The following is a 13,563-nucleotide window of genomic DNA, read 5'->3' on the forward strand; positions in this document are numbered from 1 at the left end:
CTATGTTAGGCGGTTCAATATGGTGAGAATCTAAATACAAGGGCTATCTAACAAGGTAGCTTATACAGACTTCTTCAAGGGTCTGAAGGATGGGTCAACATTTAAGTTTGACCTTGTCCGGAAGAGGGTCTTCACCCTCCAAGAGGCGTTGATAGAGGCAGAGAGCTTTATTCAAGCTACCGACCTCTTCTCGTCTAGCCATCAGTCAGACTCCAAGAAGTGTGACAAACAAAAAGAGATTTGGTCTGCTCAGTCGGCTCAGAAAGCTGAAGAAAGCAAAAGGAGAAAAGAAGTCTGGGCGGTTGATGAGCCTGATCACCCGTCAAAAAAGAAAACGAAAGAATTCAAACCGTACGTTCCGAGGTACGAGTTTAATAAAGACTGCTACTCCATCCTCATGGAGATAAAGGACCGGATGACCATTCAGAAGCCGAATCCGATGAAGAGTTCCGTCTAGTTTAATAGATACTGTCACTTCCATGAGGAAGTCGGCCATGACACCAACGACTGCTATAGCCTCAAGCGAACGTTGAACCGTCTAGCTGCCAAGGGGGTGCTGAAATCTTATGTCTTGAAGTCCAAAGCGACTGTCAAGACGAATCCGGGACAGTCGTCCAAGACTTTCCACCCTGCTGAAATCTTATGTCTTGAAGTCCAAAGCGACTGTCACTGACAAGGACCGGTCTACACCATAGCAGGCGGATTTGCAAGTGGTGGCCCGACCATCCGGGGCACCAAGGATCATCTAAAGAAGATGATCCATTCTGTTGATGATGGACAGGCGTTTGCTAGTGGTACTTTCCCAGACGTCCTCATCACTAAGAAGGATCGAAGAAAGTCCGCCGACCGCATGACGACCCGGTCGTCATTGAATGTAAGGTCGCCAACTGGCTGGTTGGTCGGATCCTTATAGACACTGGTAGCACCTCTGACCTCATCAGCTACAAGTGTCTGTCCAAGATGAATTACAAGCTGGATAATCTGCGCGACGTCTCTCACCCTCTTGTTGGTTTCGGGGGAGGGGTCGTGCACCCAGTCGGACAAATTGACTTACCCATCCGGTTGGGGCAGAAGGGAAAAGGGCGGCTTATGATCGTCCGCTTTTTGGTGGTTGAAGAGCTAACCGCCTATAACATTATTCTGGGTTGTCCCACTCTAAACGAGTGCAAGGCCGTCATCATCCCAACTCTCATGTTGTTAAAATATGAAAAGGATGATGGCTCTGTTGGCTCCCTGAATGGGGATCAGAAGACGGCAAGGGAGTGCTACCTCTCAGACGTCAAACCAACGGCTACTGCAGCCGGTCATGTGAAGGAGCCAATGGACCTTGACGACGTCAAGGACTCTAACCCAGCCCCACCAGCAGCCGGAAAGAAAAGGAAAGTTGATCAGCTGGTGGAGGTGAAGAAAGAGAAGAAATAGCAATCACTGACCGGGGAACGGTCAGATGAACTCCGTCCCCAGCCGGCTGGTGATCACATTGATATTCCTCTGGACGAAAGCCGTCCAGAGCGAACTGTTAAGGTGGGGAAAGCTGCCCTTCAAAGGTTGGGTGCAGAATTGCACCTTCTGCTGAAAGAATTCAAAGACATTTTTGCCTTTGAAGTGGAAGAGATGCTAGGCATCAGCCCGAATCTCATTGTCCACAAGCTCGCCGTGGATCCTGAAAAGAAGTCTATCCGGAAAAAGAAAAGAAATCATGGCGAGGAGATAAGTTAGGCGGCAGCTGCCGAGGTCTAAAAGTTGTTAGACGCTGGGTTCATTCGGCCATGTAACTTCCCTGACTGGGTTGCAAACGTCGTGCTTGTAAAGAAGCCGAATGGTACTTGGCGCATGTTTGTAAATTACACTGACTTAAACAAGGCATATCCAAAGGATAGTTACCCGCTTCCAAAGATCGATAGCCTGGTCGACTCTACAGCCGGGCATGCCTTGATGAGTTTTATGGATGCCTACTCGGGTTTCCATCAGATACCCCTGTGGAAAAAAGATAAAGAGAAGACGACCTTCGTCACTGATCAGGGGTTATTCTGTTATACCATGATGCCGTTTGGCTTGAAGAATGCGCCTGCTACTTTCTAATAAATGTTTAATACTGTCTTCATTAATCAGATTGGGAGGAATGTAGAGGCGTACACTAATGACATGATAGTCAAATCCAAGCTACAGACAAATCACCTTGCTGATCTCCGAGAAACCTTAACCAAACTTAGGCGACATAAGGTCATGTTAAATCCCAAGAAATGTGTCTTTGGTGTTGAGTCTGGGAAGTTTCTCGGATTCCTGATTGATCAAAAGGGGATAAAGGCTGACCCCGAAAAGATACAGGCGGTGATTGACATGAAGTCACCCGCACTGTCAAGAAAGTTCAGAAGCTCATCGATTGCCTGGCGGCCCTAGGAAGATTTCTCAGCCGGTCATTAGGTGACAAGTGTCTCTATTTCTTCCAAGAAATCAGGAAGAAGACAAGGTTTGAATGGGGAGATGATGCTGAGGCGGCCTTTCAAAAATTGAAAGAACACTTACACTCTTTACCAAGGCTTGTTAGCCCTCTGCCTAAAGAGGCGCTTTACATGTATTTAGCTGTCTCATATCATGCCCTCAGTGTCGTTCTCCTTGCTGAGAGAGATGGCATTCAGCTCCCGGTCTATTTCATTAGCCATGTACTCAAAAACGCTGAACTACGATACCCCATGGTTGAAAAATTTAGCCTCGCCCTTTACATGGCTGTTAAGAAGTTGAAACCTTACTTCTTGGCACATCTGGTGGTGATCTACACAGACCAACCTCTCAAGCGGCCAATGTCAACATTGGAGTCATCTGGTAGAATGCTCAAGTGAGCTATTGAAATGCAAAGTCTTGAAATCACTTACGAATCAAAAAAAGCAGTGAAGGGTCAGGCGTTTGCCGACTTCATTGTCGAAATGACAAGACTGGTTGCTCCGGACAATTCTGATCAGGTTTGGAAAGTGTATGTAGATGGGAGCTCTACTATGAACGAATGTGGTTCAGGTATAATTTGTCAGTCTCTTGAAGGGGACAAATATGAGTATGCACTACGGTTCAAGTTCCAGGCCTCAAACAACGAGGCAGAATATGAAGCCCTGCTAGCCGGCATCCGCATGTGTAAGGCGACAGGGGTAACGAAAATTGACGCCTTCTCTAATTCACAGTTGGTTGTAAGCCAATACCATGGTGACTATGAAGGCACCCATCCGAAAATGATCAAGTATTTTCAGGCGGTCAAGGCTGAAACAGGGACACTTGAAGAATTTCATCTGAGTCAACTGCCCGGATCAGAAAACAATCAAGTGGATGCATTGTCAAAACTGGCATCCTCCGCCTCCTGTGATACGCCTCGGTCAGTTTTTTGGGAAGTTATGGAAAAACGAAGCATAATTGAAGAAGAGCCCATTGGAATACTTGACCGAAGCTCTACCTGGATGGATGGCATCCGGGCATATCTTCAAGACGGCACGCTGCCTGATTCACCGCAAGAAGCAGTTGTCCTGAAGAAGCGAGCAGCAAACTTCGAGATAAGAAACGGAGAACTCTTCAAGGTGTGTTACCCCAAAAAAGGGGAAGAAAATTCTCGAAGAGCTACATGCGGGATACTGCGCCTCTCACATAGGCGGCAGATTCCTGACTGTCAGGACCAAGCAGCAGGGTTACTTCTGGCCCACGTGGCCCAATCAGAGAGGGACACGTGTCAAGCCTGGATAGGTCCAACATGGGCCACTCACCAGTTGACACGTGTCAGCCTCAAAATATCAGCTAGAATTGCAGCCTTCAAGGCCCAATTCCCGAGAAAGCCGCAAAGCGGCGCAGCCCATTAGGTCAGAACGACCTAATGAGCACGTATTCCCCTAACCCTATAAATAGGGAGATTTCCCCCATTTTGGGGACACCTAGGGATGGCAATGGATCGGATGTGGGTCGGGTGATGCTTCATCCGCCTCCATCCGCCAAAAATCCATCCATCACCCGACCCATCCATCACCTAATTTTCCTTCATCCACATCCGATCCATCCGTCATCCACGGATGAATCGGGTGGATCGGGTGATAATTCGGGTGAAATATATATATATAAATACAACTTTGCACTTTAATAATTAAAATTGAGATTTGAAAAAAAAAATGATCAATTAATTAAAACTTTTATACATCCTTCTAATACTCGTTCCTTTTTACTAAATTAAAAACAAATGTCAATTCCTAACACTACAATAGACATTAATTTATTAAAAAAAATATTTATTTTTATTTTTTTATATATAAATTTAACGGGTGGATGGATGGGTCGGGTGATGGGTTGGATGTATCATCATCCGTATCCGACCCGATCCGTCACCCAACCCATCCATCATCCATCCGTCATCCGCTTAAGTTCGGGTTTTCATCCATATATTTGGATCGGGTGGATGGTTATCCATCGGGTTTGGATGATATTGCCACCCCTAGGGACACCTTCATTTATTACACTACCCTAATTCTCTCTCATTAGAGAAAACACCTGATCTCAGAATCCGAGAAGATCTCACTTTACTCTTCTGCACTCTTTACATTCTCCGAACTCGTTCTAACTTGATCGTCGGAGGCGGAGCTCCAACCACCCGGAGTCTCCGTGTTTTGCAGGTACAGATCGCGCCGGACCAGTCTTGGTGACGTAACTCTCCCGAGGGACAAAAACACCCAATACATAAAGTATAGTTAGTAGAGGAAATATATATTAATTGGTAGGGACGAGTGAGAAATAATAAAAAAAAAAAAAAAACAAATAATAGTGGGGTTAGTGAAAGAGAGAAATAAAAAAATAGTAGTGGATCCTTATCAAATTAGGATGGTATCGCTATTATAATTAATGAAATAAATGTATGTATTATTAAAAAGAAAGTGTTGTGATTAATCGATTATTACAAAATTAGGATGGTATCGCAAATTAGAATGGTATCACAATTATAATTAATGAAATAAATGTACATGTATTAGTAAAATGAAAGTGTTGCGAATATTACAAAATTGAGGAACTAAAAAATATGGATTAAACAAATAGAGGAATTTAATTGACTTTTTGCTTGTTATTCTTGTTCCCCACGGCTCAAAACGAAATACATTTTCCATGAAACTTCCAACTAATTGACATTTAATAATTTCATCAATCAAACAACTCTAAGTATATATACACACTTGCTAATGTCTAGGCTTTCGTACATACACAAAACAAAATGGATCACAATTCAACACTACTCTACTTTGCAATATTTGTAGTCTCATATATATTGACTAAAACTTTTTTACACAAATTCAAAAACTACCCACCAAGCCCTTTCCCCACATTACCCATCTTAGGCCATCTCCACCTTCTCAAAGACCAAAACTCCATTCACCGAACCTTATCAAACCTCTCTCATAAACTCGGTCCAGTGATCACGCTTCAGTTCGATTCTCGCCGTGGCCTCCTCGTCTCCTCCCCATCCTCAGCCGAGGACTGTCTACATCACAATGACATCAGCTTTGCCAATAGACCCCGCCTCGTGGCAGGCAAGATCCTAGGATATGACTACACCACCATATTGTGGGCCCCATACGGCCCTTTATGGCGTAACCACCGTAAGATTGCAGCGACCGAGATTTTGTCTACTCAGCGCCTTCAACTATTGGCTAACATACGAGCTGATGAAGTGAGATCGCTCGTAAAGAGACTAAGTCAAAAGGGTGGTGATGAGGTGGTGGTGGAGACTAAGGAGGCGCTTTTCGAGCTTACGAATAATGTGATGATGAGGATGATTGCCGGGAAGAGGATCTACGGCGAGGCGGTTGAGTCTAAGGAAGCAAAGAGATTTCGAGAAGTTGTTAAGGAGTTGATGGAAATAGGTGCACCATCAAGTGTTGTGGATTTCTTCCCATTTTTGAAGTATTTGGGAGTCCATGTTAGCAAGGAGAAAAAGTATAAGGCTATTTTCATGAAATTTGACAAGTTTTTCCAAGATTTGGTGGATGAAAAACGACGTAAAATACATGAACAAGGAGTGATTGATTGTGGTGGGAAAAACAAGACATTGATTGAGGTTTTGATTGAGCTACAAAACTCAGATCCTTCATTTTTTGATGATAACATTATTAAGGGTCTGTTTCAGGTAAATTATTACTTTAATCTTTTATTATATATCTTTACATTATATGTGTACTAGATATTTTATTTTTTCATTTTAGAAAATTGAATAGCTTGTTTGGCGAGCAACTGGTATCTATCCTTATTATATTACTCTCGCCTTTTTTAAGATTTTATTAATACTTGATCTATATTTAAGGCCAACCTTACAAGTTTAATACAAGTACATGTAGCATTAAAATAGGGAAATTAGTTATTGGCACAAAGGATGCACTAGATTGTGTGTAAGATGAAAACAAACTTATGTTAATTAAGTGAATTTAATCATAAATTGACGTGGTTTAAGATCTTAATTTGTTACATATAAATTGATATGTTTTCAATTCTAAAGTAAGTTGTATGAAGGCCATCTACATTGGTGCACAATTTATAATGTTAATTCTATATGTCTCTCTGTTACGCATGGAGTTACATAATTATACAACTTGTCAGATGGGCAAACTTAACTATTTAAAAATAAGTATTGAATTGCAATTGGGCTGCTGAATTTATTAATAGTTTGGGTGAGCACTTTTAATAGTGGGGAATTGTTAATTTTTGGCTTATATGCTCTCTATTTTTTTTTTTTTTTTTTTTTAAACCTATATGCTCTCTAATTCTCTATTGTGTAACGAAGGACTACCGGTTTTTTTTTTTTTCGGAGGGGGGGGGGGGGGGGGGGACGAACTGATATGTCCAAGTCTTCTAAATTGTAGCCCATAATAGAATATAAGCGATCATAAACTATATATAGGGCTGGTAATAGTTTTCTATGTAATTTATTTTGCACAAAAATCTTAGTTTACTATCCTGTCAATTAGACATGACACCACCTTACAAACATGTGTTTTTGCTTAAAAGTTTTCATAACCACACAATACCATCTCTAAAATGGTACTAACGAATATATATGAAAATTTGTGAAGAAAGAATTGAGGTGTATGGGAGACTAATAACATTACCACATGCATTGACACCATACTTTGTTTTAGTGAGATTAGATTCTATTGTTGCAGTAGATGGATTTGTAATTTCTCAATTGTTCTTCATGATATAACCCTAATATCGCAATTTTAACTTCAAAGTACGTGATTCATTTAAGAAAGTGAGAAATTGACCAAAGTTGGAGTAATCTTAACTCTTTATGAAAAAAAAAAAAAAAAAAAGTCAAGTGGCAAATGCAAGAAATTAGGGTAATTCCGTAATTGTAATACAAGTAAAAGTGTCTCGTTATTGTAAAAGTCACAATAATGCAATTAGTTTGAAACATATGAGTAAATTAAAATAAAAGAAACAATACAGTAACAAAACTTAACACTTTTTTTTCTTCTCGTCTACTAGCCCATTTCTATATGCCTTAGGTAGTTTTTATTCTTTCTAGAAGTTTTGTTTTAATGAAAACTGAATATAAATTTGTATTTCTCATCCAACATTTCTTGTAGGATTTGTTGCTAGCGGGAACTGAAACATCAGCTAGTGCAATGGAATGGGCATTATCATTGCTACTAAACAATCCAGAAGTTCTACGCGAGGCACAACTTGAGATAGATCAACATATTGGAACTGATCAACGCTTGATCGAGGAATCCGACTTAGTTCATCTTCCATACCTCCATTGCATCATAAAAGAGACACTTCGAATGTACCCTGCTGCTCCAATACTACCACCTCGTGAGTCCTCATCCGATTGTGTCGTGGGAGGTTAGCATGTTCCACGAGGCACTCTCCTTACCTTGAACATATGGGCAATACAAAATGATCCAAATATTTGGAATGAGCCAAGAAAATTCAAGCCTGAAAGGTTTGAGAATGTTAAAGGCGAAAGGATCAAATACGAATATATACCTTTCGGATCAGGAAGAAGAGCTTGTCCAGGGGAGAATTTGGCAATGCGGATAATCGGATTGACATTAGGGTCGTTAATACAATGTTTTGAATGGGAAAGAATTGGTGAACAAGAGGTTGATATGCAAGAAACTGTAGGAGTCTCTATGTGGAAATCTAACCCTTTAAAAGCAAAGTGCAAGACTCGTCTGAGTGTGATGAAGTTTCTATGATCTTTTATTTGAAACAAGCATAAAAATTCTATCATGTATGTTTAGTTTTTTGTTTGAATTTTTAAGCTTTCTGTTCTTAGGATTATGTATGTTTGATTGATAATACGTACTTGGTGATGTCATACTTCAACTAATCTCGTTCCATTGAACAATCCATAAACTACTGGTACGGCAAAAGCACACGATAAAAATTTCAATATATTTAAACATCTAATTGCAAGTTCATTAATGAATAATGCGTTTAATTTAAACAATAACTATGCAATATTGTTAATATTAACGACATACCCTCATGCAATATTTCACAATATTTGAAATTTAATTTGCAATGGATTGAAGTTTGATGGCCAAGTTATGAGTATCTATTTCATCAACATGCTTATTCTTTGATGTTATTCATTTTATTGATTAAAAACTTATTTTATACCGAACTAAACTTATTTTCTACAATCCCTTTTGTTTCAAAATAAATGTTCTAGTTTAAACAATCACATTTACCATTGCTGAACATTCACCTATAATACTTTTAATTAGAAAAGTATTGCGTGCGTACGGACGCATGAACTGTTTGGTGCGGAAGGCTTGGTTGATATATATTTTACTCGTTGGCTGATATGTTTCATGTGTTGGCTGATATGTTTCATTTATTGGCTGATATTGTATTTGGGTTGGCTAATATATTCATTTTGTTGGCTGATATGTTTTTTTTTTCTTTTGTTGGCTAATATCAGACATAATTTGGCTTATATGTTTTTTTAGTTGACTGATATATTTATTTTGTTAGCTGATATGTATATTTTAATTATTGGCTTATAAGTTTCATTTTGTTAGCTGATATGTTTATTTTATTGGCTTACCTGTTGCTTTTGTTGGCTGATACACTTTATTTGTTGGTTAATACACTTCATTTATTGGCTGATACACTTCATTTGTTGGCTGATATGTTCCTTCCATTGGCTTATATATGTTCCTTCTGTTGGCTTATATGTATCTTTTGTTGGCTGATATACTCCTCTTGTTGGCTTATATATTTTTTCTGTTGGCTGATATACTCCTTTTGTTGGCTTATATATATTTTTTGTTGGCTGATATACTCCTCTTGTTGGCTTATATGTATCCTTTGCTGGCTGATATACTCCTCTTGTTGGCTTATATATTTATTTTGTTAGCTGATACGTTTTTATTGATGTTTAATATGTCCTTAATGTTGACTGATATCAAACAACAATTAACTAATATGCTACTTTTATTGGCTTATATAGATTAACAACCAACAACTTTTACTTTATTCTCTCTCCTCTTTCCCCTTCTTCAATTTATTTCATTTTCCTAACAGCGTCACTATGTGCGGTGACTTGTAGGAATTCCTCTGTTTCTTCCTCTTTTTCAAATGAGAGTATTCATTTCATTTCCTTCAAATTAGCCACAAATCCATGGCACCACACCAATATCACCGCACCTACCACCACCCACCCACCGAACCACCAACAACCAACCCCAGCAAGGCACCACCGCTACACCATCAAGCCACCACCTCTCACTTCACTACTAGAATTAGGTCGATTTTCCAACGGAAAGGTTCCGACGGACACATAATTCCGTCGGAAAAGTCGGAATTTCTACAGATTTTAATTCGTCGGAAATTTCCGACGAATTTAATAAATCTGTTGGAAATTTCCGACGGAAAATAAGTCCTTCGGTATTTATGTACCTTCTGACGGATTTTTCCGTCAAAAAGTACAATTTCCGACGGAATTTCCATCGGAATTTAATTTTCTTTTTTTTTAAAAAAAAAAAACAAACAAAAAAAAAACCTAACAATCCCCCCCTCCTTTTCCGCCTCTTTTCTTTCCTTTCAATTCCCCCTTCTCTTTCTATAACCCTTTGCCAGTTTCCCCCTCTCCTTCTCTGTCGTTCACCTTCAATTCTCTCTCCTCTTCTTCTTCTTCTGGTTCTCCTTCTCTCTCCTCTTCTATTTCCTCTTCTTCTTCTCATTCTCGTTTTCTTCTATCTTCTTGTTTATTTCTCTTCTATCTCCTCATTCATGTTCTCCTTCTCTCATCTTCTTTCCCCCATCTTTCTAACTACCACCTACCGCCAGAAGCCACTACCACCACCAACACTAATTAACCACCGCCGCAACAACAACATCGACATGAACAGCAACACCAACCCAGTCATCAACATCAACGGCACAAAACGAAGGTTTTTAGGTGAAATTTGACCATGAAAACTCTAGATCTAGAGTTTTTATGGTCGAATTTCGCCTCATAAACCCAATATCGAGGTTTTAGAGGTGGAATAAGGTATGTATCTCTTTTTTAAAAAATTTGTTAGTTGTTTTTTCGATTTTTTTTAATACTTACGGTGCTTGGGGTTGTTTTGGTGCCGTGGTGGGTGGTTTAGGTGGGCCGTGGTGGATGGTTTAGGTGGGTCGGGTTTAGGTGCACCATGGTGGGTGGGTCGGGTTTAGGTGGACTGTGGTGGGTGGGTCAGGTTTAGGTGGACCATGGTTGGTGGGTTTAGATCTAGGTTTAGGTGGGCCGTAGTTCGGGTTTAGATCTGGGTTTGGTGGGGTGGTGGTGGAGGTGGTGGGTGGCGCTAATTTTGTGTGTGGTGGGTGGCGTTGTGTTTGTGGTGGCTCTGGGCTTAGGTGGGTATACGGTTAGGATGGGGATAGTTAAGATCTAGGCTTAGGTGGGTTTAGGGTTGGAGGTGGTGATATGCCATGCCGGTGGTGGCGCGGCGTATTTTTTTTTTTTAATTTCATAAATGAATTTTCCGATGGAAATTCCGTCGAAATTTTCCAACAGAATTGTATTCGTCAGAAATTTCCGACGAACTTTTCCAGTGCCAGAAAATTTCTTTCGACGGAAGATTCCATCAGAAAAGTATTTCCGACGGAATTTCTGACGGAAAAGGTCGTTTTTCCTACAAACCCTTTTCCGACGGAATTTCCGTCATAAACATGTTTTCCGACGGATTTCAGGGTGTTTTCGACGGATTTTTTCCATCGAAAATGGCCTGTTTTCTAGTAGTGCTTAAACGCAACGGCCAGATCTGCTACGAGAACCTTGCCTAGCCATGCCGCACTCCGTTGATTTCGATTCACCTTTGCGTTCATCAAATTCATTTCGATTCACCGTTGATTTCGATGATTCCTTTGAGTTAATTGGTTTTTCCCTTTTTTTCTTTTTTTTAGGTTTTTATTTGGGTTTTTGAATGTTTGATTTGATTTTGATTTTTGGGTTTGTGCATATTTTGACACCATGAAAGATGGCGACAAAGGAGGTGGAGATGAGTTTGTGAGAAAGTGATGAAGAAGATGAGAGTGTTTTCTGCTATTGGAGGTGTTAGGAACGATGAAACTATTACCCGCACAAACTGTTGGGTGCGGGTGCCCGCACCCAATAGTTTGTGTTTAAATTATCACTAGCATAAGTTAAAAAAGTTATACTTTGAAAACAATATATTGAAATGATTTTAACAAGTAGTCACATGACTATATTTATCTTTATGTACGAAGTATAAATTATTGACAACGGTCAAAGTGAATTATTTAAGTAATGTAAAAAGTCAAAGTGTTACGTTTGTTGTGAAATAGAGAGAGTGATTAAATTTTTATTTTATTTAAAAAACATGTGATGTAGTTCTCCACAATTTTTATTGGGCCGAGCAGCGCTGAAGATGAGTCAAATATGATAATTCTCGGCCCAACTTCGCGAAAGGCTTTCTGAAACTGAGATTAAGCACAACAACGGAACAAGATAAGGCGAAATCGCTAGAGGTGGAAAACATTACTTCCACACTCCATATCAAAGAGCAGAGAAGCTTGGAAGAGAAAAAAAGGAAGCCAAAAACAATCAAAACAATGTCAGTGTCAGCCATATTTGGTACCAGAATCGCAGCAATCCCATCCAACGGCGGTGTTGGTGTTAATGGTGGAAATGCGGTGAAATTGCAACCGTCAAACGGCGGCGTAATGATAATAGAATGTTCATCAAGGCCACAGAAGAAGGGAACTGCTCACCACATGAAGACTCGACCTAAGAAGACTGCTGCTTGGGAATTACGACGTCGTCCTGCTGTTTATCCTCCTCTCCCTCCTCTTCCTGCTGAGTGGACCATTGTTTCTTCTGCTTCTGATGAAGTCGATTCTTCGTCTTCTACTGCTACTACGTCTACTCAGACTCAGTAATTATCTTCCTTTAATTCAATTTGTGTTTTGAGTTTCGTTTTTATATTATGCCTATAAACTGTTTGATGAAATGTTTGTGTAAACTCTGTTATTGTTATGTTTTATGCAAAGAGATTTTGTAATTTGAATTTTATTTGTTAATCACGGCAATTCAAAGCTTTAATTAGTACTGTGTTATCAGTTGATTACGTACTTAAACTGGCCAAGGTTGCAAAGGAAGCAAAATGGCTGAAACTTCCGTTTGGATTTGGTTCAAGTACATTCAACCCGAAATTATGTTTTTGTTTTTGGAATTGAAATCTAGTCTAAAACACCATTTTAGCAAATTCAAAATAAATAAAAATGACCCAATCTGAATTAGTTTTAGTTTGAATTTCTTTGGATTTAATCTAAATAACTAGAGTTACACTAGTTGATGGGTCAATTATTTTGGGTTTTGGTTGTGCCATTTATGAGACACTATTGTTCTATATTTTGGTTTTGTTTTAACTTATTTTATCAATATTAATAGGATCAAATAATTGGATTAATTACTTAGGGTATAACTGAATTTGTCATGAGTAGAAACATCAAAGTTGACCCAATTTGAGAATAGACACACATAATCGACTGGACAAATTATAATCAAGAAACGAGGCTTCAAAACTAACCTGAACTCGTATGATGTAAAGCCAACTCAAGATTTTGAGCACAATATGTAACCAAATAAAGGAAGCCAAATACCCTACGTGGACTTGATATAAAGCAAACCAAAATATCACCGTACTCAATAAGATTTGACTTGTATAAACTCGATATATGATTTGGTTCAAATTATTATGAGAGTGAAGTTGAACCTGAATTTATACGTTTTTGTTAATTTGACTAAAACCAACATAATACTCAAAATCGATGTGACTTCAATCAAACTAATATGCATTATATACCCGACTAAAGAAGGCAATTATTCTGAATCCCATTTACAAGAATTATTATTATACCAACCTATATAAACTTAATTGTATATATCATTTTAGTTTAGGACTATCCAAATTATATCAATGTAACATTCAATTATGGTTAAAGGTCTGTTCACATTTACTGAACTAAGTTGAACTGAACTGAACTGATTGGAGCTGAACTGAATTGAACTGATTGGAGCTAAACTGAACTGAA

At 39.2% G+C, this 13,563-nt stretch overlaps 1 protein-coding gene and 1 pseudogene across 1 annotated transcript; both read left to right on the forward strand.

The window, feature by feature from the left end:
- The first annotated feature begins 5,227 nt into the window (after positions 1 to 5,227).
- LOC145592122 (cytochrome P450 81Q32 pseudogene) lies at positions 5,228 to 8,210 on the forward strand (annotated as a pseudogene).
- A 3,776-nt stretch (positions 8,211 to 11,986) lies between these two features.
- LOC145590855 (large ribosomal subunit protein cL38-like) lies at positions 11,987 to 12,571 on the forward strand. Its single transcript, XM_081647244.1, has one exon. The coding sequence runs from the start codon at positions 12,082 to 12,084 to the stop codon at positions 12,406 to 12,408; it is 327 nt and encodes a 108-aa protein (XP_081503370.1). The 5' UTR covers positions 11,987 to 12,081; the 3' UTR covers positions 12,409 to 12,571.
- The last annotated feature ends 992 nt before the right edge of the window (positions 12,572 to 13,563 follow it).

Source organism: Chenopodium album, chromosome 18 (genome assembly GCF_948465745.1).
Source record: "Chenopodium album chromosome 18, dcCheAlbu1.1, whole genome shotgun sequence".
NCBI lineage: Eukaryota > Viridiplantae > Streptophyta > Magnoliopsida > Caryophyllales > Amaranthaceae > Chenopodium > Chenopodium album.

Bases quoted from the DNA above. Each gene is read 5' to 3' on its own strand.
- LOC145590855 (XM_081647244.1), top strand. From the start codon at position 12,082: ATGTCAGTGTCAGCCATATTTGGTACCAGAATCGCAGCAATCCCATCC.